We start from the raw sequence: 27338 nt of genomic DNA, 5'->3' as shown, positions 1-27338 counted from the left end.
CCATAGCTTAATTTCTTGCAGCCCATCAACCAAGATCGTCAAAACCTTAGGATGCAAGCAAGCAATGTTCCTACAGCTCAAGAGCTGGAAGCCTACTGTACCTAGGCTTGGACTCGCAGTAGCAGGGGTAAAGGGAGGTCTCTTTCTGCTACCAATAGATAAAGAAACCACACATTTTAGTAATGTCAATGACTCTGATTTATGAGCTTGTCTTCTTCCCGTAATAAGATAATAAAGGTGGAGGGGCTGTGGTTCATGAGCAGGTTTTTCTGGGTTAAGGAAACATGGCATGGTCAATGCTGAATCGATGATCCGATCCCCGATGCAAGCCCACCCATTCCATGTTTTGTGGGAATATATACCTACATAGATGCGCTTTTTGTTCAAGATGTTCTTCAATTCCGTCCGTGACCATGTTATCGAGCACGCCGCGAGATTCCAAGCATCCAATATTGTGACTCGGTTTCTCGACTTTACCTTAAAGTCCTCGCAACCTGTTCTGTTTAATATGCTCGAGGAAGTGCCCAAGTTTGGCCTCTCTTCTGACATGTCCTATGTAGCGCCAGCACGTCGTGCCAATAACATGAATAGCATAATCTTGTGCATCACATCAACAGCTTTGGACTCACTGATACACACTCCACACCAAGCATGCTGCCTCGACAGTACCTACCTTCCTACCTATGCAGCCTCCGATTCTCGTCCTGCCAGTCCGATGAAGTAACACTGCGGATGGCGTTCGCTGGCTGCTTCCTGTTGTGGTCGCTGTCGAGACATGGCCAACACATTGAATCCTTGGTGGTAAGAATACTGCGGAGCGTCTATTGGCTGCGGGGAGAGGTTGGAAATGGATTGGATGTATACCGACAAACACAAGCACCACATGTGGGCTGCTGCAGTAAGAAGAGGTCCATCTCGCGGACTTCATTCTGTCATTTATCGTATTTAGGATCTCAACATTGCACCGATACGAGGGCTGTTGATCGATGGAACGTCTTACCGCTCGTGTTGCACTTCATTTTGCTATCACGGGCTGCTGGCTGGCATCTGATACTTTGCCAGCTCGACATTGAGGCCCTGTACTTCAACACTAAACCTCAGAAAGTTCTCTTGGCCGGCAAATTCGGTGTAGTCCCCCACATAGTAGGCATCATTTGGATGATGATGGGTTACTACACAGTCAGAGATTTAGGAACAAATTCAGCTTGACTGTTGAACTGTAGATGCCTATTGGGTGGAGAAAAGGTGAGGCGGTTTGCCTGTTGGCAAGGTGTGCAATCACCATGGAAGCTATTGGATCAGAAGTGGGAGCGAGACCGGAGCCCTGCGGTGTAAAGAGTTGGTAAGATCGTGCCAAGGAGTTTCTACACTTTGAGAGTGTTTGGTCGGATGCCGTTGGCCTGCAGTGCGACCCTGAATTTACAGACGTGGATCAAAATTGAGGCTGACGAGGTTTGACGATCAACTGTCAATGGAAATAGGTGGGTGGTAGGGTGGGTACCTCCCTGTTGGCCTCAGACCCACCAACGAATTTTAGCGCTTTTGGGGGACGGGAGCACTAGGGTAGCGGAGGTGGAAGATCATCTGGGGCTGGAGACGTTGCAAGAGAACTTCAAACGACGATCAAGTATACCTAGGTCCAAGGTTCCACGGGCGCCTTGGAAGTGGAGGTTCAATAATATTGTTGACCTGAGTAAGACTGAAGGTCCTACTGTACTTTGGTACTCACATGAGTGGAAAGATCAACAATGCATTGGCTGCCTAGGATGGACAGTCATATTCATTGTCATCTGCAACATCTGCCAGGGATTCGATGTAAACTAACAAGTGGTGGAATGCTTTTTGTTGAACCACACCTATTTACCCAATCAATTTGTGCAGAACCAACTGATTCTACCTACCTACATATGCATGGATGTTTTGTGGCTGCTGCGTACATCTTTTGGTGCCTGCCTGAGCCAGGAGAGGCAAGAAAGCTTTACATCTCAGTCCCAAGGGATAAAAACACCCAGGCAAGTTATTGTAAGTTTCACGTAGTCCTTGGTAAGTTTATTCTGGCCTCTTTCAATACGTTCTAAAGTTTTCTTGCTCCCTGAGGCTTGCCCGGGTTGGTACCTAGTAGCCAAAGATGCAATTGGCTCGTTGACCTCTGTATCTGTATCTGCATCTGCCTGGCACTTCCATGCACTAGCACTGTTATTCATTGCCTCACGCCTTCCATTCGCTTGCAGCCTGGACTTGTGCGAGCGCCCTCTCCTCCCTCTCCCCCTTCTTTTCCTTCTTCCTCCCGCCTATTTCTTCTTTTAAAACATTTCATTCCGTACTTTCTCTCTCATCTTGTTGATGTCTCCCACCTCTCCCTTCATACAGTAATGCGATACCAGTAGTAGTATTGACATTCAAACGAAACTCCCCAACCAGCAGTCTTTTCTGTATTCTATGGTGACATCTTTCAAATCCATCTCGGGTAACCAAGCACCAGCTCTACTCACAAGATCGCTTTGAGACAACTCAACTTTGCTATTTCGCCAAAGCTCTCTCGATTGAATCGACTGCAGCAAGGTACTTGTGTCACGCTCCAGCATCAAAATCAATATGGAGCAGACAGATTCGATCACTCCCTCTGATCGTCAAAGTGGACCAAAACACAACAAGAAGTCTGGCCAACAAGAGGCAGATACCACGATGGCTAATGACGTTGACCCATCAGCCCCTGCTGCGACCCCTTCCGAGTCGGTGGAAAGAACTTCTAAGAGTGGTTCTTGTTCGAGGAAGAGCAGGCAGCAGAAGAAGGAAAGGAGTCAAGAGACCAAGCCGGCTTCGGTGAAAGACGAGGCTGAGGCTTCTGGCATTTCCAGTGAAGACGAATCTACTTCGGATGATGATGAAGCCTCAGAAACCGTAACACTAGCTGCCAAGAAATATTCGGGAGTTAATGGCACTACTAAGAATAAGAAGGAACGAGCCAACAGTATCGTTTCCAAGAAAAAGACCTCCAAGGCTTTCACTAAGAAGCAGAAGAAACCAAAGAAGAAAAGCAACAAGAACAAGGCGGGCAGTTGCTCTGACACCGCTTCCGATTCGGACAGTGGTTCAGATTCCTCCGATCCCGAATCTTCTGATAATGAGGACCCTGCTGAGAAAAATGACCGAACCAATTCCTCTCCAGGCCTCGAGAGCCAACTTAGGGCGCTTGAGTTCCAGTTTGCTCAACTGCAGCAGCAGCTGGGCGCATCTAATGGCCTGGCTTCATCCGTTAACCCAAGCGCTTTCACCTCGTTTGGTTCGTCGGCTTTGCCGTATTCTGTCCAAAATCCTCTTGTCCAAAATCCTCTGTCTTCACAGGTAGCTAATCTCGATCCACTACTCACTAGTCGTCGACCAATTGGTCACTATGATCCTCGCAGACGTCGACCCATGCGACTTTCAGGAATACCAACTCTCGAAGGTAGTGACCGAGATAGTATTACCAATGATTACTTGCGTGGCGAGTTGAGGGCTAAGGGGGAAAAGCCTAAGGGTCCTGCCTTTAAGCGCGTGGATCAGGTGTGGGACAACAGCATACACAATTTCAAACTTCAGGATACAGCCGACACAGACACCGATTCCCAGTACGACGAATACATCTTTCATGTCAGAAGGAAGTTCGACTGGGAGGGAAAACATGCAGCAACTGTTGTCGACATCAAGAGCAAATTGCTTCGGGAATGTCTGCAGGACGTTATCGGCAACGCAGAAGGCATTAGCCTGGTAGACGAAACACCAAAAATGAACCCTGAGGTCCTTTTCTTGTGAGTAGCCTGACATTATTATCTGACAGGAGGAATGTGATGATGTCTTGATCTCTTGCTGATATCTTTTCAGGTACCTAGAAGACCTCCGTGATCATTTGAAGGCACTGCGCAAAGCTAAACCTGCTGGCAAGTCCAAGAAGAGTCGGAAGAAAAATAAAAGTCTACTCAAGGAAAAGAAACAGCATCTTAAGATACTTATCAAGTATCTTGACCATGACTTTGAAAGCACAAAAGAAAGTCTCTATCCCATGCTCAAGAATGGCCTCATCACATTTGAGCTGCTTTGGGCTTTGTGGAAACCGGATACACTTGTCTATGCCACAACGTACGGAAACGCAAGCGAGCCACGAGTGTTCAAAGTCGAATCAGCGCACTTACATCACAGCGTTATGAGAGGCAGTTATTATCACATTGAAGGTAAATACATGGAATTCGATGGCAAACGCTTTGGTTATGGCAACACCTCAGTCGAGATAGACGGGTTCCAAGGCGCCAAGAAGGTCAAGAGTCTTCCTTGTTATCCGCTTGAATACCATCACAACGAGCAGAAACTCCGACTTGATTTGATTGAAAGAGGCAAGAAGTTTGCGTCATTGAGCGGTGTTCACTACAAGAGCTACAAGGGCATTGCCTTCATGAAGCGTAGGAATGGCTCGGTTATGAAGTTTAACATCCAGTCCAGCAGAGTCATGATCGACCCGACTATCTTTAGGAAGACCAACCCCAACTACAGCGTCTCAACTGTTAAGCCCAAGGACCCCGATATCATCGAGGAAGAGACTTCGGAATCGGATTCCGGTAACTGTGCGTGTGGCTCAGATTCGGAGGGTGCAGGAATGGTGAAGTTTGTCAAGAAAGTCTACAAGGACGAGAACGGCGACGTACATATGGTCAGCTTTCCGAAAGGTTTGGTGAAGGATGAGCCCGGAAACGCCGAACTCGATGAACTCCCCTCCAAAAATGTGGAGGGGGATGATGACGAGGACGTGGACACCGTCGACTTCACGGATGAGGATTATCTCATTGCCTCTCCGGTGGTACTTGGTTTCTCATTTTCAGAAAAGCAATGGCTGGAGCTCGCCGTTTCCTGCGTCAATGAAATCCAATGGAATGAGAAGGCGTGGGACTCCCTGGTTCTGGAAGATGGCACCAAAGACCTGATCAAGGCCCTTGTGAAGTCACGCAAGTATCACGCGGCTAACACTATCGATGATGTTATCCAGGGCAAGGGAAAGGGACTCGTCAGTAAGTTCAACATGTCAAAACATCCGAAGCGCAGAAAACTAACAGTCTAAAAGCCGTCCTACACGGACCTCCTGGAACTGGCAAGACACTCACGGCTGAAGGAATCGGAGAATTGCTTCAATGCCCACTTTATATGGTATCGGCTGGCGAGTTAGGGACAGACTCGAGGTTTCTGGAGGCAGAGTTGCAAAAAATACTGGACATTTGCCATGCTTGGGGTGCTATCCTTCTTCTGGATGAGGCAGACGTATTCCTGGAAAAACGCAATATGCACGACATCCATCGCAATGCCCTTGTGAGCATTTTCCTTCGGCAGCTGGAGTATTTCCAGGGAATTTTATTCCTCACGACGAACCGAGTAGAAGTGAGTATCTAGAATCCTCTAGCTTCGGATGATTACTAACATAGGAGTGACTCAGACCTTCGACGAAGCCTTCCAGTCCCGAATTCACATCGCCTTGCGATATGACAATCTCAAGTCTCCTGCAAAGCGGGCTATCTTTAAGATGTTCCTCGACCGTGTTCGTAAGCTGGGCAAGCTCAAAGTAGAACCATTGACCGAGGATGATCTGGACTTACTGTCGAAGCAAGCTCTGAATGGACGCGAAATCAAGAACGTGGTGGGCTCGGCTCAGGATCTCGCCGTTAACAAGGGTGAGGCTCTTAGCATGCGCCACATCAGACAGGTTCTCGAAGTTCATGCCAAATTTGGGCGGGATTTGAAAGGAGGAACTGGTTATGAGGATGCTATGAGAAGCTACTTCTAGTTTTGGATTGGGGATGATATCGGTTACTGGACAGCGGTGAAAAGACGACAGAGATAGCTCGTCTTATGCCGAGCGTTTGAGATTAAGATTACTTGGTATTCATGTCTGATAGTCTGAGCTATAGCGTTGATGAATAATGTATGTATAAGCTTCTGCGATAAACTCTGTTTGCTCGAAAGTGTTGTGCCAGTCTTAACCAGGAAAACAGTTCGTGACTTGAGGGAGAGTTGCTTCATGAAGGTAAATGCAATAAGGCTCCTTTTCAAAGCGGCGATACTTTTCTGTGTTATTTCCATAACAATGCTCCTGGGACATATCTCTTGAGGATTGAGACATTCGCCAATCTGAGTACACTCACAGCATATGGAGAGGTGTGATGTAGTCTGCAAGCCAGCCGCACCCGCTCATATATCAACCCGTTGTCTTCAGTCATGCACTCTCTTGCCTTGTCCCACTGCTATTTTGATCACGCATATGTCGCCCCTCGTAGTCCAGCTTCACTTTGCGAAAACTGCGGACGAAAGCACGGGTTAATAGATTAGGAGCGGGATCTTTATCGGAGATCCCTGGATTATGGGGGAAGATCAAACTCAAAGCTACTCCGGGCCCCTTTTTCAACGAACCGTAGGATTGAATGGGGTCATACCAGTAGTAGTTGTCACTGTCAGTGTTTAACATGAGCATTCATTCAATCTCGCTCGTGAAGAACCCTTAGTAAAAGGTTATCTTGATGGCGCTCCTCGGTTTCAACATGTACCCATCCTTAAATCAACATGGCCTGAATAATAACAGTGAGTGCCAGAAATAGCAACATTCTCCACATATGACTACATATAGCCACCCAAGCACATAATAGATAGTATCACCAGGTAGTTAGTTATCTTCGGGGAGGATTCAAATGAGACGTATGATGCTGGCAGGCTGTGTTTCCTTGTTTCTAGAATCCGTGACGATATCCCGTTGCTGAGAAATGAGACAAACAGAGTCAAGAACTATGGGCAGAGTCAAATGGTTGGCATGGAGCGTGTTACAGAGGGCAATCAAAAGAAGGTCGACGAGGCATAAAATGCTATGTGACTAACAATTTACGATGCTGGCTCAATGGCAACATTCCAGTCCAGGGAGGGAAATACATAATATCACTTGACGGGTCCCTCGCCCTCTTGGTCTGCTCGGAAGGAGGATTATTAAAGTATTCATGGGTAATATTCTCGATCCAGTTCTTAAACCCGGCAAAGGAGCAAGACCCCTTGAACCCTGGTCGTGTGCCTGGGGTTGTCCTGTGGGCACAGTAAGCCTCGTATCTGTATAATATTCACTTTCCTTAATGGGCAGTTCAGAAGCTGGAGAGGGTGTTTGTTGTAAGCAACCGGAATAGAACAGACTTTGAAGGTCTCGCACGAACACGAATGTTTTGTTTCAAGTTTTTGAAAGACGTCTTTGTAAGAGAGGCATTCCTTTGTCTCCCAGAGCAAGACCATGCATACTTTGGTACCATCAAACAATGCAACCATACATAGCAGACCGATCTGCCGGGAGTCACCGCCTACCAATTGCAGCATGTCTCAGCCCAAGTCTTCCCTTGTCGAGTCAGCGAAAAAGGGAAAAAGGGCTCTTCTCCGACGTGAGTGGCTGGACAGTCTCATTTCCATTGCCCCTAGAGATCATGCGCATGCTGTCGGCGGCGCTTCTGGCCGGCATCATTCCATTGAGGGAAGCGAAAGTGTCTAATTTGATTTGATCATATCAGTCATGTCTCGTTAGCCTTTCTTTTGTTTACTACCTACGACTACCTACGCACTGGAAAGGAGGCACTTGCGTCGTCTGGGGCAGACCAGACCACTACGAAACACACCAAAGAACGGGTCGAACGGTGAGCGAGGCAAGGAGGGCGCCGCCTCTTTTCCACTTAGCGAATGAGACTCTGGAGATGCCACGGGTGAAAACAAGGTTTGTTTGGCTGGGCTGGGCTGGCTGTTGGGGAAATAACGCCAGTAACTTACATATGCCACAGCGGCTGTTGTCACAAAACGCACTAACTATCACGGGTATCACGATTTGCAGGTCACAGCACAATTGCATACAGTTACGGAGTAATTGCGCATCTATCCGATGGGTCCACGTATTCAAGTGTCGATTCACCGCATTCATAATGACTGCCACGACATCCGACACCTCAGTTGTTCACCACTCAGACAGATAGATAGATACCAACAAGGCACCCACCACTGCACTCACTCACTGGACGGTACGATATGCAAATGCAAGCCAGTATGCAGGCGTACGAGCCGTCACCGACAGAAACAAAATCACTCGACACACTGAGATGACTGCATGTTTCTTCTCGTGGCAACTCATCACTTGCTTTTTCCGTCCCCGGCGCTTCAAACAATCTCTTCTCACTAATCGCCACTGGATCACGGCATTCGTTCTTGTCACTTGCCCAAGAATAGAACATGGACGGCTTCATTGACCTGAAGTAAATGAGCTCCCCATCAACAACCCGAGAGCTAGAAGGTGATCAGCGATTACCCTACCGTCCTTCTATGCCTTAAGCCCTTTTTCGGTCTAGTCTACCGCTAGAACCAGTGTTCCTGTTTTCCGTTTACACATCTCATCAATAAGTCTGGCATAATCTGCTGACGCGGCCGGCGATCTGGTGCTTCTGGCGGGTTCAATTTTTTGGGCAGTGGACCAGATCACAGACTCTATGTACGAGGCCTGCCAGGTCTAGCAGGTACAACGCCCTGGTTGGCTATGTCGGAATTAGGACGACTGGGAGGTGAGATGGCCCAATCAAGTAGCCTTGGTACCTGACAGGGATGAAAGCCCTTACAAGTTACCCCTGGGTCTTTGGTGGAAGCTGAGGTTGAACTTGGACTGAAAGGGTGTGGTGGGCCTGGTCCATGACCTTGGCATCCAGTGCTAGCGTCGTTTCTGCATTAGCCCTGGTGTTGATACCGGTGCAAGCGTTGCTGGTAGCTCGCCCACATCCCAGTACTGCGCACACATGCGTTCTGGCCGAAGGAGACGGAGGGGGATGTGGGAATTGCAGCAAGGGTCTTGTCCAGCAACCTAGGGAAGCGGTCCTGAACTTACAGGGGCGTGCGTGCCGGCTTCTGAATGAGAACGGAAGAAGAGAGATGAGAGACATGGCGTCCACACACACACCAGGTTGAAAGGGGACTCAAAGACACACACCCCTTGCTCACCTTATAACCCTCAATTCCTCCCTCTTCTGTCTCTCCTCTGACTCTTCACTCCTCAGTCTTTTTGGATCACGGCCTTTGCCTTCTGTCACTCCTTCACAGCACTACGCTGATAACACTCTCTTGAACCAACTTACCTTACAATCCTTATAAAGGCAAAAGGAAGTATTCCGGAAATACAACCGATTACCAAAAGCAGTCACTCTTCCAGCACAACACAACACAACATATACACAAATCACTCAAAATGAAGGTCTCTTCTTCCGTTGTCATTCTGGCCGCCGCCCTCGGCGTCTCTGCCCACCCCAGCGGCCACGCTCACCAGCGTGCTCACGCCAAGCGCGACTTCGTCGTTGCCAACAAGCCCGTCACAGTTATTGAGTACGCTACTCAGGTCGTCACCGCTGATGCTGCCCCTGCTACCGCTGTCGCTGAGGCTCCCGCCTCTCCCAAGGTCGATGCCGACACCGTTGTTCCCAAGGCTTCCACCAGTGTTCCCGCCCCTGCTGCCTCCGCTCCTGCTAAGAACAAGGGCAAGAAGCACAACTCCGGCTCCGGTTCCGGTTACAAGGCTTTCTGCGGTGGCAAGAAGGCCAAGCGCGCCACTCTCGAGGACATTGCTTCCACTGGCAACACTGGTGTTCCCGGTGACTTTGGCTGCAACATGATGACTGTCGATGAGGATGTCGCCGACAAGTACGACTACACCGTCACCTTCAACAACGATCACGATGGCGACAAGGAGTGTGCTTGCTGGAACAAGATCGGACCTGATGGCAAGATCGACGGTTTCTTCGCCCAGAACGTTGCTCTGGAGTTCACTGTTTCCGCCTCCAGCTCACAGGTTGTTGCTTTCGACAGCGACTCCCAGGGTGGCTGCGCTTGTGCCACCTCCAAGGTCCCCACCACAAAAGACAACCTCTGGGCCGGTACTTGGCTCGAGTTCGACTTTGGCAGCAAGCGAAACAAGAACTGGTCTGGCGCTGACGCCTCTTGCCTTGTCTCTGCCGCCGCCAAGCTTGACATCCCCGGTCTCCGAGTCTGCGACACCTCCTCCAACACTTGCTCTACCATCAACCCCGGAGGTACTGGCGAGAACGCCTACCTCGGTGGCATGGAGGCTGAGGACGGTATTGGTATCAACACTCCTGCCGAGCAGGTCCGCCTCACCGTCGACATTGACTACTCCGGTTAAGCTATGTCAATCATAGCTTGTGGTTTAGTTCATATGAGAGCTGGGCCTCTGCGTAAAACTTGATTTTATAGAATTGGGCTTATTCTATGTATACCTGGTGTTTACGGTGCTCGGAATTTAGCCGTCCAGGGCGATCCTGGATCTTGGCTTTGGGATCTATATATTATACCTTCTAACATATATATATTCATAGTGTTATGACATATATTCATTTCTCCTGCTTCATGGTACATGTTGTTGTGACTTTGTCTTGGTGTGATGGTGAAATGTCGTTGCTTCGCTTTTAACTAATTGCGTTGATCCCCCGCCGATCCCCAGATTTTGTCAATTCTCTTCGCCAAGTGATTTATTTATCTTGAATCCGTCCCGATCGCGCCGAATCCTCTGAGCGAAAGGATCGAAACCCTCGAGAAAACGCAACTTGGATCAACAAGATGGCTGCCGATGCAACGATCAACAGTGGATGAGACCCACCATGATCAACACACAACTTTCATCTCGATTCATCGAAAATCTCTGCCTTTTTCTTGCGTCTTTTTTTTGTTCTTTTGGGAGTTCTTGGTGTGTTCTCTATGATGGAGACATGACAATCAGACTTTTCACGACAGGCTGTGAACTGCCCACGACCAGCTCTGGTGGTGCTGCTAATGCAGGTTCAGCTTCTATCCATTGTTTCAAGATAGGGGCTTAGTGGGCCTTTGTCCTTGTTTACAGTGTATATATGCACGCAGCGCAGCGCAGCGCAATGCTTACGCGGAATTTGTTTACTTTTGTTAGTTGCACAAGCAATAAGCTTCGATATATTTTTGAGACTATAAGGTCTTTGAGTAACCTCGAGATCATAATTACTCAGCTGTGACGGAGGTGGTTGAGAAATAAGGTAGCGTCACAAATTATCAGCAGCCATCCACAGAGCACCTATAGTTACCTAGTAGGGAGGCTTTATTCCTCGGTAGAGTAGCGGGCCGTACCTCACAACCACAAAGGACACGCCATGTGCTGTGCTGTGCTGTGCTTTGTCTCCCCCTAACGAGCAACTAGAAGAAACTTTACTCTCTAGCAGCAACCGCTGATTCAACGCTCGCTCGCTCGCTTCTGAGGCATAAACTTTGTTCTTGTGGGCTTTTTGCCTCCCAACGGCTTTCGGTACCTGAATCTTGGAACCAATCAGAGCGGCCCATGCCCTGACTAGTACCTGGCAGATCACAACGTGGCGTGGGTGGAGACAATCCATACAGTGCTGTACTGCACCTACGGAGCCCTGCCCTACCCTACCCTGCAGACTCTGCAAGTGCGGTGACTCAATCGTGACAAGTCTTTTAGTCTTGGATATCACATGCGGTGAGACTTTTTGGTTTTCGTCACCTGCTGTCGTGGACTTTCTTGGGAGATACTTATCTTTCGTTGACTCGCAATGCCACTGTGGAGTGAGGGAGTATCACCGAGTGATTTTGAGATGGTGGGGACGATAAGTCAAGATAGAGGGTTGTTGAAAAGGTGGAGGTGTTTAAAGTGTGTGCAGCGCGAAAAGGCTTGTGGTATTCGATGTACCCTGCTCAGAAAGGTCACTGAAGGATTTGTTGAGTTGCAGTTGTGCAGCATTGCAGGAGCCCAACAGCCATACAGCCAGTCTCAACTGTTCAAAACCAAGCACTAGAATATCTTGCAAAGAACCTTGTCGCATAATTCGTAAATCGCTCAAGAATCAATCTCTGCAGTCCAAATGTCACTGACAGAAACGCTAAGCACACCGATATCGTGCCGTGGACCCAACTAACTTAGCCATGTGCCAAACCCAGCGAGAAACCACTCGGGCCGTGGCGTTGTGATGGGACCTGCTCAACTAGTGGCGAAGAACACCAGAGACTCTTGATGAACAGTACTTGATTCGTAAGATGGAAGCCTGACAGGTGGACAGCCCGCTGAACATGATTCATGGACAACTTTTAAGCTACTGGGACTACACTAGAATATGCAAAGAGAAGTTTTCATAAGGTAGTTAGTGAGTGGCTACCAAGAACATGCAGTCCAACAAGTACCTAGTGCAAGCAATCAGCTGGAAGCAGAATGACAAACTTGTGGCACACCGTTCCATTGTAAGTTGGTGATGCTATAGCCTATCGGAGGCTGTGTGCTTGAGAAACTAGCAGTGACTGCATGAGGGACCATTAAACTTTAACGGAGCTTCTTAACACTTCGTCGGTGTCGGTTCACTCACTGATGCGGGAGTTATTTGAACCATTATAGTATGTGTGCTTGGTGGTAGCTGTGGAGGGTATAGAAGGCAGTGTTTAATCTGTTGGGTTATATGTAAGGATAGGCAGGTCACTGATAAGAAAGTATAGACCAAGTTTAACATCTGATATTGTTGTATACTGCATGAAATCTATACAAGTCCTCATCGCTTACGCTCAAAAACTAGAACTACCACAACTGCTGCCCCCTCCACAACTCGAACTACCACCACAGCTAGAACTACCCCCTCCACAACTTGAATGTGAGTGACTAACACTTGCAGCGAGAGCAGCAGCAGTAGCCGCCTCGGCCATCCTGATAGTCTCCCCACTTGCACAGTCTGCTGCGTTGCGTGCTGAACTTCCACACCCGCTCGCGCAGACATGGCACGGCTTCTCGGACGTTGGACTGAAGTGGGAGTCGGTGTAGCAGCCATCTACATGATCCATGCCTATGTGGTGATGGTGCGCCAAGTTGAGCATGTCGATGTCGGGTGCCGGGTTTGTACCTCCAAAGTCAACATAGTTGTACTGCGTCAAGTCTACATGCCCACCGAAACGTCGCTTTCGAAGGTAAGCTGGCATATCAGGCAGACCAACGCGGCCGTCTCGCTGTAGTTCATACGCCTCGATTTTCTTGGCACGAGTGAGAGTTGCCCAGGGAGCAATAAAGAAATGACTGTAAACTCCAGCTTCGTAGTAGTGACTGCATGGCTGAGCACGGTGAATACCACCAAGTTTGACTCTTGCTAGAGACGGATCAAGGGTGCTTTGTGTTAGGTCTTTGTGCAGCCATGCAGTGGCCTTTTGAAACTTGACCGACTGAGCCATGGCTGTGGCTGCTCGGTGAAGAACAGACATAGCCGAGAGGACTGTGAGTCGGTTCCGCACCCACGAACTTGCAGTGGCACCTTTGCCAACGGCTGTCAAGTCCTTGTCAGTCAGCGCTGGTGCGTACATGTGACGGTCGCGTGAGAGATGATGCGAGGATATAGACCATGAGTCGAATGGGAAAGCCCAAACATGCTTGGCAAGGTTGCAGTCACCGCATTTGGTAGGATATCTCCCATAAGCCTCTGTACAGTCCCAAGGATACAAGTCCTGGTATTTGTACAGCGTGCTGCCAAAGGCACCCCAGTCATACCAATACTCTTGATACGTATCGATGATATCTGATTCATCGTGACGTCCAAAGTGGAAGCGGAGGAGGTATTCTTCAGTGAGCCCGAAAGGAACATCAAACTTGGTTCGTACACCTCGCCTCTTGTATCCCTCATCTGGGCACACAAAGCTCATGGTGTAAAGACGGGACACATCAGTGAGCATGCCACCAGAATCCCCATTGACAAGAGGCTGGAAGAGTGTCTTGTCGATGAGTGAACTGCAGAAAGTCTGACAGTTGTTATGTGTTGCACTCCAAGCCAGCTTAACATCGTGGTCTAGAAGCCGCTCTGAAATACTACCAAGATATACCCTTAGTCTGGGATTGAGAAGCGTCTTGAGCTTCTCCAAAGCTGGCGCGAGCACCTTGTCGAGTAGCTTAATTTGATCAGATGTAGGCAGTCCAGGGTCGTCAAATGGCTGTTTACAGGCATCTAAGAGATCCTGAATGATAGAAAGTTCCTGGTCATGAGAAGCATAATCACCGCTGAATGGCACGCCAACGACTTGCTTCATAATGGCCTTGTATCTCTTGCGGTCGGTGGGCTTTCGTTTGCGTTTCCATACAGGACGATCCAGACCGCCCCCAATTGCAAGGTCTCTGTCAGGCATTGTCTGCAGGTGGAACCGTTCGTGGAAGATGGGCATTTCTCGAAGAGACACGAGAGCGCCGCCTTTGGTACTAAGTTATCTGTGAGTGACTATTAACATAGCGGGAAGAAAAGGGGTACTTACTGTGCAACTCCGTTCTCAATGACGATAGGGCCAACACGGAGCGCCATGTGAACATTTCCGTAAGGATACTTCTCAACGTACTTCCTGAAGAACAGAGGGATATCTCCATCTTCTGCTGCTTCTTCCGCCACGCTGACGCTAGTCGAAGTAGGCGAACGATCGTTCGCATGCAAACTGGTCTCCTGAACAGTCTTCATCCTCTTGAGCCGTCCACCCCGAGGTCCAGATTCATTCTTCGACTTGGGCTCTTCCTCGTCCTCGAAGTCACTAACATTTCCCTTAGCGGAGGACGTATATCCATAGGACCCGGTATAACTGTTCTTTTGCTGCTCCTCCACTCTTGCCTTCCAATTGGACTTCTCGATGTCTTTCCGAGATCGAGGCTTCGCCCCTACACTGCTCTGCAGTCCGAGATATTTGGCCTCAGCGACCGCGTCGCCGAGTTGAAGAAGCTTGCATTTATCCTTGATGTTGCTGCCGTAGCCAGTGTGCCCTTCTATCCATGATATTGGGAACAAGCTTTCACTGTTGCTAGCATCAATGATTCTTTGACACGCACACAACTTCCTACTAATCTCAGGCGTGATTGTCTCCGATAGGATGCAGTGCTTATAGGCCTTTGTATATGGGTCTTTGCCGTAGTAATGACTTCGATAACATTCTTCGCAGATTATGCCAGGATCGGAGCCATCGTCGTTACGGATGAACATACTTCCTCGAACAACCTTCTTGCATTGCTTTCGCATGCAACGAAGAGGTTCAAAGCTGGGAGTGAAGTCATCATTGAACTTTGAAAGTGCGACTATTATATATGAGTGATGTAAAAAGGCTAGTGACAGGAATAGACTCACGTTGGGGAATGGCTGGCCTCTTCCAGAATCCGAACATGTCAGGAGGCGGACGATGCTCAATCAGTTTTTCCATATCAAGAAAGCCTAAGGGTGAGATCAGTCAAATTGTTTGAGTATTTGCAGAGGGTGTTACATACCAGCAGCTTGAAGGAGGATCCAAGCTCTATGCTCCATCCCTTTGAGCTTGATACCAGCTTGAACGTGTAAGTGCATCTCCCATTGCCGTTTGTGAATTGTAAAGCGTACCTTCAATCGATCCTCTTACATCACCCTTGATATGATCACTTGCTTGTTGTGTGATTCGATCTGATATGGAATCGATAATAGCATCTCTCGCGAACTTGCGCCCATATGCCTTGCTTTTAGTCGACCAATTCTTCTGGAGCCGAGCCTGTTCCTGCTTCATTTTCCCTGTGAATTGTTAATATGATTTCGCTGTTGGGGGAGATCTCATACATACCATATCGTATGGCGTGTGCTCGAGATTGCTGACTGACCGAGTCGAGAAACGTATCGAAGCCATGAATGAGATCATCATCCTCGTCTTCAATAGATACATCGGCGAATTCTGGCTGCTGCCACGCTTTAAGCGTGCGAACGATGTTCTCAAGCTCGGCCTTGACGCCATCCCAGTACAAGCTCTCCAGCTCTGAAAGAAGATGGTCTTTTCCGGGGCCAACTCGGGTCCATGATATGTCAGGCGCAGAAGTAATATGGGATGAAGGCAGTGAAGATGCTGCGAGCACGGGAAGAACCTTTTGCCTTAAGCGTGACATTGTGAATGACTTGGAAGAAGAGCGGTTGCCGATAGTTCAAGCCGTGTATGTCGGTAATTGACGAGCGAATATGATCATTCTTATTCACACGATGAGGTATTTCGGCGATATACGAGAAATAGGCATCACCATTATTGCTTGGTATTTAAGACATTCATCGTCGAAAGCCTCACAGACTGCCTTTCTCGTCTGATGCTGCGCCCCAGCAAGGGCCCTGTTTAATTAGGTGGGTAGTTCAGCTCGCCCGACTAGAGTGTTTCAACACCCAAAACAGCAAGATTGTCGCTGGAACTTCAGTAGGGCCACCTCTAAATTCCGCATTCTTGCAAGACATTTCCGTTAGCGAGGCAGATTAAGAGGAGAATAGACAAGGGATTTGATGGCTGCCTATGGGTAATTACCTCTTGCCAAGGTGGTAGACGCCTAGAAATGATGCGCCCTGAAGATACATGAGATCAATATCAAACTAGCAGAGGCCTCAAGTACCGACAAGGGTCTATTGTTAATGATGATGATAAGTGTTGTTGCCCAGCTTCATCGGCTCAGCCCTGCGGCTCGACTCATCTGGTGGATGCTCACTAATTGTCTTGTTATGATCAAGGCATACCAGCTCAGGTGCTGATATCAAGACTGACTGACTGACTGACGAGCAACATCAAACTCTGACACTCTCTTGTGATCCAGACTCAACCACTTATACTTGGAAGATCCAGCGCCTTTGCATTCATTTCCCCAAGCACTTCGCCTTTATACCCAAACCTCACTGAAAGATGTCGCACCTCATCGGCTACAACACAGGTGCACTTCACCAAGCCAGCAGCGACTTCAACAACAACATATCAAAGACATACTATCCTTCAGCCACTGACTTGGATGAAAACCCCATCATCCCGAATCCAGACATCTTCAGCGAACTCGATGACTCTCATAAAGAGAACCTACCCACTCCAGTGCAATGCGCCGTGCATCTAGAATTGCTAGAAGCATTCCATGCCTTGCGCATCAAGATTCTCGATTCAAAGAAACTGGACGAGTCGTTCAACTTGGGCGAGCCGACCAAGAAGATCTATCGTCGCAAGTATATTAAAGGCTTGAAAAAGCATGTCAATCAAGAAGTCACCCTAAGAAACCCGTCGTGGGAGGCCAAGCGGGATAAGAAATGGACGTGGTACCTTGGAGAAGCAGCGCAAAGGTTTTTGGTATGGGCTGCCAGTTTCGATGCTTGGTTGACTTCGGCGATGGGGAAAGACGGTGCCAACGATATGAAGGCTGGTATATCAATGACTGAATCCTCATGGCTGCCACCCGTGGGTGAGTATCTCACTTCTTTCGCAGCCGACACGTAACTGACCCTTCAACAAGATATACTGATGATTTGGCATGCTTTCCTACTCAACCCTTCTGACTATCTGGACTACTGCCGTAACCAGGACTGGGAATACCTCCCAAGGGTCAATTTCCCATGGAAACTTATTGTGCGTTTATACCGGGCAATGTCACCAACTCAATAACATAAACTAATTGCTATGCAGCACGATTCAATCTCGTCGCAAGGTCCCATCCGTGATGCTTGGGCAGTCACCGGAAAGACCTGGGAAGTCCCTGAAGGAAAAGCAGTTATTCCAGGCACTCTTCTCAAATCAATTATCCGACAAGGCAACATGAAAACACACGACATCGACAAGCCATATGCTTCTCGCTTCATCAGCAAACTCGTCGATAATGTTGAGCGCCAACGCGTCTTCGTTGAAAAGATGAACGCTCATCTATGGATACGAAGCCCAGCGCTGCAAGGTACTCTTCGCCGAGCAGTTGAGAGATATGAGAGGTATCTGAGGCTTTTCAAATTCTACCCTGGCAAGATGCTCGTTCCTGCGCTCGACATTGACCTGGTCTGGCATACCAGCCAACTCTCAGCAACAGCCTACCTGAATTCCATGGAAGCACGCTGTGGCCGCTTCATTAACCATGATGACAAGATCAAGAAGTCAAAATTGGCGGTCGGAAACGATGAGACCCAGACTCTCTATCGTATTCGTTTTGGAGAGGAGTACACGGTTTGCTTGTGCTGGGAGTGTCAGGCCATTATGTCGGCCGTGGAGGATTCTGCTGATGGGGATGAGTTTCTTGGAGAGTCGCCAGTTTCAGGGTTTGCGGAGACCCTCGCCGACAAGATATTGGCTGATGTCCAGTTTTATCGGGCTGTGGAATCTGCAAGACGGAGAAATCATGTCAAGTTGCCAGTTCGCTCATAGGGCAAGACGCATTCTCAGAATTGGCCATTAGTTGCTCAGTAGAACTATCTTTGATCAAGAAGTTTATCCTTAGAATCTCCTGGCTTCCAGGCTGACCGATTATTGAAACGTCCCTGCTCTAAAGCACAAATCCTTTCCTCGTAGAATCTCTTGCCATGAACAGTAACACGGCAGAAGAGCAACTTTTGGAACTCCGAAGGGCTTGTTTCAACTGCTTTGAGACTCATCTGATTGTCAACGAAGCGTGTCAAAAGAATAACCCTAGGTCCGACATGGTGGTAGAAAGGCCGAGGAAAGCGCCAAAAGTTTGATTCTTTGACAAGAAAGTCTTCAGAATCGTCTGAAATGCGGCATTTTTCATCTCTAGTCGTCTCTAAAGCAGCGCCGACTATCCTCTCGCTTGTTTCAGGCTCGGAAATGGTTGTCTTTGGTGGCAAGTCTAGCATTGCTCTGGCGACATCTATCAAGGATAAGATGTATGGTTTGTCGGCTCGAGTGACCACATCGAACTCGTTGATAACGTTGACGCACACAGTTCCGCGACTTGGCTGAAACATGTCGAGATCAACGCGCTGGGTCAAGCAAGGAGGTGCGCCAAATGTGACGCACGAAAATCTCGCAGACTTGTCTGTATCTTGTTAGGCAGTTCCTCATCCCATGCTCGTTTCTATAACTTACTTAAATCTTGGTTGGACATATGGCGAAGATATAATAACTGTGATACAGCTCCGCCGGCGGAATGTCCCGTAAAAAGAATGTGCGGTTTCTTCTTACCCATCTCAGGATAAGACTCCAGATACTTGTTGATTAGATTTGTGACAATCGATTCCAGAGCTCGTGCACTATTCAAGAAGCCAGAATGGGCTTTAAGGTCCTCTAGACACCCCTTTCACTGTTAGTTGGGTGAAAGCCTATATGAAATGACGCCAAAATGGCTTCACAAACAAAGTGGTCAGGGGTAACTCACAATGAAACTGTCGGTCGTCCTGGGCTGAGCGTTGACATTTACGATGTGGTCCATTTTACTGGCACTTCCGCGTATTGCCAGCACCAGAACCGGTAATGAATCAGTCGCCGGCGAGTCTGCCTTGGCCTCGATGACAGTAGATGTGATGAGTTTGACGGTCCCGGCGAAAGAGCTGTCGACTACTTGATCACGACGAAACGTGCAGTAGCTGGTATCAGCCATGGTGCCCTCGAGGTCATAGGTCCCACGCGCACACTTCCACGCCGCCGATATGAGCTGGACTTCAGATTGAGACCTGAGAACCTCGTCGTCAGAACTGCCATGTCCAAAAAGCCAAGGGCAATACTCACGGGTTCCATTCTATTGAATCGTCATCGTTAACCCTGGAGTTGGCATACTTGGCTGCTTCTTGATCTAGACGTTCAAGCAGCTGGCGAAGTTGCTCATTCAAGCTACCTATTAGCCGACTCAGTGAGTGTTTGATTAACAAGTTAGAGTTACAACTAACCATTGAGGTCGATCTCGCTCAGGGTATCAGTCAGAGCGCTCGATAATTCATATGCAGCAACTGATGCCCCGCCTGTGTTGTTGGCTGAGTATGCAGTCTTTGAAGAAGATGAGCCCATGATAGATTGTGAGTTGGTATCCGAAATATTGCTTGACTGACTTGGATGTGGATATGGTTTTAACGAGTGTTTTACGCTGCATATGGTACAAAGTGCTGGGTTGGCATTGTGCTATAAGAGGGAGCTAGATCCGCCGCTTAGACAAAGAGGATGAACACGATTAAAAGCACAGGCATTAAAAATTCGTGACTGCTGATGCTGCGCCTCAAAATTTATACAAAACTGGTTTTGTTACCAAAGAAGGGATCTTTCAATACAAACTTGGTATAGATCTACGAAAATGAAGACCATTGTCAGGATCGCAGAAGAGCTATTGATCTACACCAGAGTTGCAGTCTCAGTTTAGCTCCAGATCCAGCCCAGACCAGACCAGAGCCGTTGGAAGATCAAGATCTCGGCAGCCCGAGCTCTTCCGTGGAATCAGACGACACTAGTGACATTCGAAACATGGCTTGAATTGAGTTGAGCAAGTCTTCGCTTCAGGTATTTATTCTTTTACCAGGTCCAGGTCATGGGGAGAAGGATCTGAAACCTCTTGCGAAAGCTTCCGGTTTATCGGGAGTCAGGCATTGACAGTTGAGGCAAAGTCCTCACTCATTCGCAGTATTTGGCTCGATAGTTGAAGTAGAACTACTGGGTAGGACTCCTGCGCTGTAAATCTAGGTGTGGCTATGCTCCAACACCAACAAAACACATCCTAATACATCACACTTTTGCTGCCGACGACGATAGTACACGAGTTGTGTCTCATCCTTGTCACTTATTAGGCAAAGTATTATATCTGACGACGCGATGATTACAGCATCAGCCTGACGGGCCACTTTCGTCCTGTTAATTTACCAGGTCACAAAATAAATGCCGCTCAGTCCACGAGAAAACGTTTCCTGTCAAAAATGTTTGGTTTGCTAACATACAGGACAGGCATCTGCAGCTTGTTTAATTGAACAAGGCAAGGATTTATTTTCCGGTGATAATTTTCAGCATTGCAATAATGCGCCAGCCAAGTCATGGGTATAATTTCGCCTGTGAGTGATTTGTTCAAGCGCATGGATGGCAGGGGTATCCTCACTTTATGCAGGCAAGCATCTGGGGAACACAACGTCTTTTTGGGCAATTCGCCCTGAGCTAACAGATGCTCACGAGACGATAGTTCCTCGAAAGATATTTCTCCGCGTACGTACGTATGCGACCACCCTTGCCCATAACCTGCGGCTGCTAAGAAACAGCAGCGCAACGGACGGTCTACCGCAGTCCTAAACGCCTCATCGCAAGCGACCAAAAACATTGGAATCATAGGGGGTTGCAGTGCTATCGAATACCCTGGCCAATAATTGAAACTTACGTCTGCTGTGCTGCCAGGTCTTCGGATCCCAAGGAGAATACCCCTGTTGGGCCCGTTTCATCTAGACTCGGCTTATCCTCTTGTGGGCTACCGTCTTCTTATGACACGGAGAAGCGATGACATTTTGAGGCTCCTCCGACCAAGACATGGGACGGGGAACTGCAGACATGCAAGTGCTCGCCTGCTTGGCCTTGTAAAACTGTATTATAGTAGGGCATTAGCTCTCTGTTGCCGTGACTTGGGTCCTAGGTCTTCTGTTCTGCTGGCTAGCATTGTGTATAGAGTAGTTGACTTATGCGAACAAGGAAGGCCTTGATATCAATCTTCCAATGTGATTTGTCTCTTGTCTTGTCTTGTCTTGTCTTCTCTTCTTCCCCTTCGTCACATTCTCACTGGCTTCCGTCTGTTTTTGCTTCTTGCTTACCACCTACCTTACGTCTTTCGTTGAAAAGTTTCTTCCAATTGTTTTCCAGTCCTGCAGGGCCTTGGCTGCATTCATTCTTTCTTTTGGTCTTCGTCACTCTCTGTCTTTCTCTTTCACTTCTGATACGTTTCATCACGTCACATCTGCTTCAATTCCATTTCACGAGAACCTGTTTTACGACTTATTCTGCTACGACTGCTCTCTCAACATGGCGATATAGAATCCTGGGAAAACTCCATGGTTGCATATTCTTCAGCATCATGGTTTTGCTGCTAAATACGATAATGAACCGACCATGCACAATACTGAACACTCTAGATAATCACACTACTTTCTACCGACGATGGAATCTCAAGCGGAACAAAGTATAAAGATTCCTCGTCCAATGATACGCCAGCCCGTTGACTCGTACCATCGACATATACGCGCCGTCCATGGAGTCGAGAATTCTTCAAAACCTGGATCTTCGAGTGGCTTGGGAAGATCAGACTCGCATCGACTTGGGTCAGCTTTCTCAGGCTCCCAGCACGGAAACGTCGCTTCGTTCTTCGATTCCGAAAGATTGGCCAGCTCTGCTGCTCCTTTTGATCCAAGTAATAATCCTTCACCATCAAGAAGCAGCGGAATACGGTGGCCTTTTCTGGGAAGCATCAAATCGCGGATGAGCCAGGCTTTCCCTGACTCACCGCGCCTTTCGCCATCCGAACCTACTCAAATCGAATTACCATGGCGCCCAGTCTTTCTGCATCGACGAGTATTGGCCATATATGTTGTTGTGCTTTTTGCTTTGATAGCAGGAGTACAAGTCGCACTTCAGTTATCAGAACACAATGGAGGCCTTCACGAGTCCGACGATCTTTCGAGATACCTGTGGCAATATGGAACGACTATAATATTTATTCTCGTGGCTGCTTTCTGGTACAGAGTTGAGTTTCAGGCTTCTGCTTCCATGCCATGGATCCGCATGTTGAACACGCAAGTTGAAGCTAACAAGTCTCTTTTACTGGATTACGTTTCTCTTTCTGAGCCTGCAGCCGTCTTCAAATCAATTAAGATCAAGGACTGGCTAGTAACGATTCCAGCCATTGCCGGCATAATCTTCAAATTAATAATCATTTTCTCTGTGGCTTTCATCACACCCAAAGTCACCACGGTTGCCAACCACAAGGTCGCTACAACAATTCAATCCGAATTCATCGACAGTGTTTCCGGGCTGGACAATGCTGGATCTTTGCCGTACTTCACTCTTGCAGCTCTTGCAGTTGACAATATCACTTTTCCAAACGGAGTTACATCTCGAGCAGCTTACACGCCATTCATAAGCGATATCCCTGAGCTGAAACAGATCACCGCTGGTGTGGACGGTTTTATCGGTGATATGGACTGCGAAGAAGCCGAGTTGACTCTGAGCTCAATGCGACTACAAAATGGGAATGCTATGCTGTTGAACATGACTCTATCAGATGGAAAATGTTCCTCAAACCAAACGATTACAAGCACGAAACTCGCCAACACGAGTAACGAAGACCTTCCAAGAATGTTTCTTGCATTTCAACTAGCTCAGTGTGGAAATTCTGCGAAGGACGATGATCAGCGAATAGCTGTTATGGCTAGTATTCTGGATGTCGATATCGATCAGCTCAAGCGCCAGTCAAGGACATCGAATAATCGTTTCAATGGCGCAATATCGACATCTGCTGCATTTCTGTGTAAGCCCAACTACATCATCACCAAAATAAAGGTTTCTAAAACGCCCGAGACCGTCCTTTCCGTTACACCGGCCCAACAGGCGACAAACACCACGCTCAGTCAGGTGCCAGCATGGACCGTCGCTCGAGCTATGTTTAGCACCTTCGAATCCGACCAAGTAAGAAGACTGAAGCTGTTGGCAGCGTCCACGAACTCATCGTATAGTCGAGAAGCCATTGTTGATATTGACGAAGCTATGTCGGCTGCCATCGTGTTGAGCTCAAGGGATGGAGGAGATTTGCCTAGTCTGGCGTCTTTAACGGACATCGATACTTTGAGAAGACTTTCCGAGAATTTCTTCACGCAGTATTCGGCCGTGATTGCTCGATATGCCATGATGGAACCCTCAACAAGCACTTCAACAGCTATCGCGAGCTATGTTGAACGACGTATCGTCGTACGACCGGTGCCAGCATACATCATAACTGTATTTCTTGCTATTTGCTTTGTTCTGGTAGTGTCGACAATGTTCCTCGTTCCCAGGAAAGGCTTCCTCCCCAGAGATCCCAGCACCATCGTTGGTATGGCTTCAGTGGTGGCACACAGCCACCCGCTGGTAGAGTGCCTGAAAGGCATGGGAGCTGCACCCAACAAGAATTTGAGAGCAAGACTCGATGGCTCGACGTACATGAGCGGTGCTGAGGGTCACGAAAAATTGGAGAATCCCAACCTGGGGTATTACCATATCTTTGGAGGCAACACACCTCCAGCCAACATTCTACCTCGCCGTTTCGATTCCTCAGGCTGGAGACAGCCCGTTGCGTTGCACGGGCTGATTCGGTTGATTTACATTCTTGTTCTGGCTTGTATTATAATAGGATTCGAGATTTCCCTACGAGTGTCTCAGAGAAATGATGGGCTAAGGACGATGAAGGACGATGGAGCGTACATCGCATGGACTGTAGTGCCAGGCTTGGTGCTTCTTCTGGTGGCAATGTACATGCTGTCTTTAGAGTGGTGGACAAGACTTCTCTCGCCGTTTTCACATCTCTCACGCCGAGGAGAGTTCGAGGAAACGGTGGGACTCAATCTTGTGAATGCATTGAGGCATGTCGCGTGGTCCAGGGCTCTTAAGATCCGAGATATCGCTGCTTTGGCCGCCATATCTGGTGGTTTTGTTGCGCTTCTCATGGTAGTCGCTACTGCTCCTCTGTTTGAGCCGATGCCAGTCGCTCAGAACACCAGCATCGCTTTGCGTACCGAGGATTTCTTCGCCAACAGTCTAGCATCCTCCAACGACGATCCTATCTGTACTGACTGTACCAACGATACCATCATGGCATCGCTGATACTGGCCGGCGATGCACCGTACCCCCCTTTCACATATGCGAATCTCAACGTACCGAATATATCGCTAGCCGAAGCGGTCCAAGGCAAGGATCTCACGTTCAGTGCACGACTTACAGCAATCCGCCCAAACATGTCATGCCGACTATACCAATCCGACAAGATTTCCACCAATCTCACCCTCGAGTACAAACTTGACGACAGAATAGTCAATCCACTACGTGTCGATCTCGAAGGCGAGACCTGCCGAGGAACTGGAGAGCGCAATGGTAGCAACGCAATTATTGGGACGACAACGACTTCATTTCCTGCAAATGGCAGAAGCCTGAGTAGAGATACGCTCTTCGGTGTCGGCTTAAGAAAGACGGCATCGTCGCCACACTGTTCAGACTGGCTATACATATGGGGAGAGCTAGTCGATGTGGGCAGTAATGACATGTCAGTGAGCAGCATCAATGCTCTTGCCTGTAACGAATCCATTGAAGCAGTCGATGTCGATGCTCTCTTCCACGGACCCGACGATCTACGTCTCTATCCGGACCATCCTCCTATTCCGGTCGAAAGCAGCGCCCAGGACACGACTGTCGCTATTCCAGAGCTCGAATACTCGAAGCTCATCAACGTAACTTCAGATGGTCTCCTTGACACCTTTTTTGCAATGTTGAACGCATCTCAGTTCGCTGTACCCGACAGTACTTTCGGTAGCTCAACTCCCAGTGCCGCAAACGAAGTGCAGTCTGCTATCCTATCTCAGCACGGAATCATTAGGGCACAGTCATTGAACTTCAAGAGTCGACGGCATTTGTCTCCAGGAGGAACATTCCCAGTCACAGATGGGACAAATATTGTCAGTGGTATTGATCCTGATGAGCCGGTTTCTCAGGCCGTCCCAGTTATCAGCGGTAGTCAAGTTACAGAGAGTGTTCGTCTTCGACAGGATGCGATCGCCACACGAATTCTACAGGGTATCGTGGGCGCCTTGATGTTTCTTCATATCATTGCGTGGATCTATTGGAAGCGGATTAGGCTTCCTCGTTCGCCAACAACCATTGCATCTGTTACAGCACTTCTCGTTGACGGCAATCTTTTCAAATCACTTCCCCGAGCCGCACAATGGCAGCCAGACAGTGAGCTTGAAGCCATTTTTACCGAGCGAGATACCCCGCAACGTTTCCAGCTTGGATTCGATCGTAAAGGACGAGGTAGAGGACGTGATGGCCGGTCAAAGAAAGAAGAAGGCAACTTCGGAATCCGTGCAATCGTTCCTAAGGAGTATATACCAGAAGAGGTGGAAATGAGGCCACTGCCTCCTCCAAAACCACCACCAAAGCCGGTGAAAGAGAGGATCGGAGTGGTTCGTCAGGGCGCGGGATTGCTTGGGGAAGACGGTACCCAAAGGAAATCAGTGCTGGTCACTAAAGGACACACAAACAATTCAAAGTCGAAGAGTTCTAAGGGATCAAAAGACTCGAAGGGCTCCTCGGGAAGCAATGGACCGAATAGAAAGAGGTCCATCTCATCAGCATTGAGTGTACCAAAAGAGATGGTGAAAGTATGGTGGGCTGGTGGAAGTTGAGGTTGTAATGGCCCAAGAGAGCGTGGAAAAGTATAAAGGTGATTTTATACCTCGCATATTAGACGTATGTAATGATGATAGTTTAGATTTCTTCCTTCAATGATCATGAGTTGGCACTGGATCTTTGATGGCCATCGACTACTTGCATACCTAGTGACCGATCGTGGTTTGCCCAGGACAGTAGGTTATTGCTGCTCAGAAACATCTGCCCAAGAATGGGCCCATATCGCATCACGGGTTTCATGCCACGACACTCCGCAACTTTATCAACAATGGTTCTTCTCCATATGGAGGAAGCGTTTTGCATCTGGCAGTTGAAGTCGTCCAGAGTCTTCTCCAGAGTGTTTATTCCCGTGGACTCACAAAAACTTAGGTAAAAATTGACCAATTGAACCCCCCACCATGATCCGGGCCGATCTGTCCCGAAGTCAGGATGGGACAATTTGCCCGAAGAAAATTCAGCAACTCCGGAGTGCGAGATAAGATACTTCAGCAGGACCTTGATAATTGTCTCAACATAAATATCAGGAAGTATTGAGGTTAAAACATGTCGATTAAGCTGGGGGGCTTGGGCGGGGTAATAGAGTGCAATTGGCAAACGAATGCTTCAGCTACAACATTGAATACTCTCAGTGACTTACACATGCGTTGTTCGCTATTCTTGTTCACCCGGACTTCGCTCATATCGCGTAATGATCCCCCGAACCCAAGGTACCATGATGGCGTCCACGTCCCTTTTTTTTGTTGCGAGCCTAGGGGAGGAAAGAAAACTCAAGACCTTGACCTAAAGTGATAAAAGTATTTAGGTAAATTAGCCTAAGCTTAGGGGACTCTTTGCCAAGTTTATTTTGACACCTTATATCAAGGTTCGGTGTTTTCTTGCACCTCGAGGCGAGCTCCAAATCCTTCCAATTTGGCGGGTCATCCCAGTCCCATGTATGAGGGCTAAAGCTCAGTGGCTTACAGTGCATCACTCCCCTAAAATCTTCGAGAAATGGCCCCAAAATGCCCTGAATCTGCCCGAATGTTGTCCTCTCAACGGTCGCATCGGAACTTGAGAACCACCAACGCTGGGTTCTCTTCAAGGCCCCTGCAGCCACTTTGAGTCCCGAAGCGGTTTAGCCCACGCCAAAGCTTCAAAGTAC

At 48.3% G+C, this 27338-nt stretch overlaps 6 protein-coding genes across 6 annotated transcripts; 4 read left to right on the top strand and 2 right to left on the bottom strand.

Annotated features, from left to right (window-relative positions):
* Positions 1–2595: 2595 nt before the first annotated feature.
* On the top strand, positions 2596–5806 carry J7337_011638 (uncharacterized protein; the record flags this gene model as incomplete). The annotated part of the gene is made up of 4 exons (XM_044829175.1): positions 2596–3791; positions 3865–5039; positions 5093–5403; positions 5459–5806. The coding sequence occupies 4 exons, from the start codon at positions 2596–2598 to the stop codon at positions 5804–5806; spliced, it is 3030 nt and encodes a 1009-aa protein (XP_044675850.1).
* A 3456-nt stretch (positions 5807–9262) lies between these two features.
* On the top strand, positions 9263–10210 carry J7337_011637 (uncharacterized protein; the record flags this gene model as incomplete). The annotated part of the gene is made up of 1 exon (XM_044829174.1): positions 9263–10210. The coding sequence occupies one exon, from the start codon at positions 9263–9265 to the stop codon at positions 10208–10210; it is 948 nt and encodes a 315-aa protein (XP_044675849.1).
* Positions 10211–12685: 2475 nt separating this feature from the next.
* J7337_011636 (uncharacterized protein) lies at positions 12686–15967 on the bottom strand (the record flags this gene model as incomplete). Its single annotated transcript, XM_044829173.1, has 7 exons — positions 12686–12700; positions 12721–14287; positions 14341–15142; positions 15192–15275; positions 15329–15367; positions 15438–15602; positions 15652–15967. The coding sequence occupies 7 exons, from the start codon at positions 15965–15967 to the stop codon at positions 12686–12688; spliced, it is 2988 nt and encodes a 995-aa protein (XP_044675848.1).
* Positions 15968–16737: 770 nt separating this feature from the next.
* Positions 16738–18222, top strand: J7337_011635 (uncharacterized protein; the record flags this gene model as incomplete). Its single annotated transcript, XM_044829172.1, has 3 exons — positions 16738–17278; positions 17330–17442; positions 17500–18222. The coding sequence occupies 3 exons, from the start codon at positions 16738–16740 to the stop codon at positions 18220–18222; spliced, it is 1377 nt and encodes a 458-aa protein (XP_044675847.1).
* A 44-nt stretch (positions 18223–18266) lies between these two features.
* Positions 18267–19815, bottom strand: J7337_011634 (uncharacterized protein; the record flags this gene model as incomplete). The annotated part of the gene is made up of 5 exons (XM_044829171.1): positions 18267–18850; positions 18901–19108; positions 19190–19484; positions 19540–19645; positions 19698–19815. The coding sequence occupies 5 exons, from the start codon at positions 19813–19815 to the stop codon at positions 18267–18269; spliced, it is 1311 nt and encodes a 436-aa protein (XP_044675846.1).
* Positions 19816–22530: 2715 nt separating this feature from the next.
* J7337_011633 (uncharacterized protein) lies at positions 22531–26193 on the top strand (the record flags this gene model as incomplete). The annotated part of the gene is made up of 1 exon (XM_044829170.1): positions 22531–26193. One exon carries the CDS (start codon positions 22531–22533, stop codon positions 26191–26193), a length of 3663 nt encoding a protein of 1220 aa, XP_044675845.1.
* Between the last annotated feature and the right edge of the window lie 1145 nt (positions 26194–27338).

This window comes from Fusarium musae, chromosome 9, assembly GCF_019915245.1.
Source record: "Fusarium musae strain F31 chromosome 9, whole genome shotgun sequence".
Taxonomy (NCBI): Eukaryota; Fungi; Ascomycota; class Sordariomycetes; order Hypocreales; family Nectriaceae; genus Fusarium; species Fusarium musae.
Note: the sequence above shows the minus strand (reverse complement) of the source record. Positions and strands in the feature narration are given on the sequence as shown.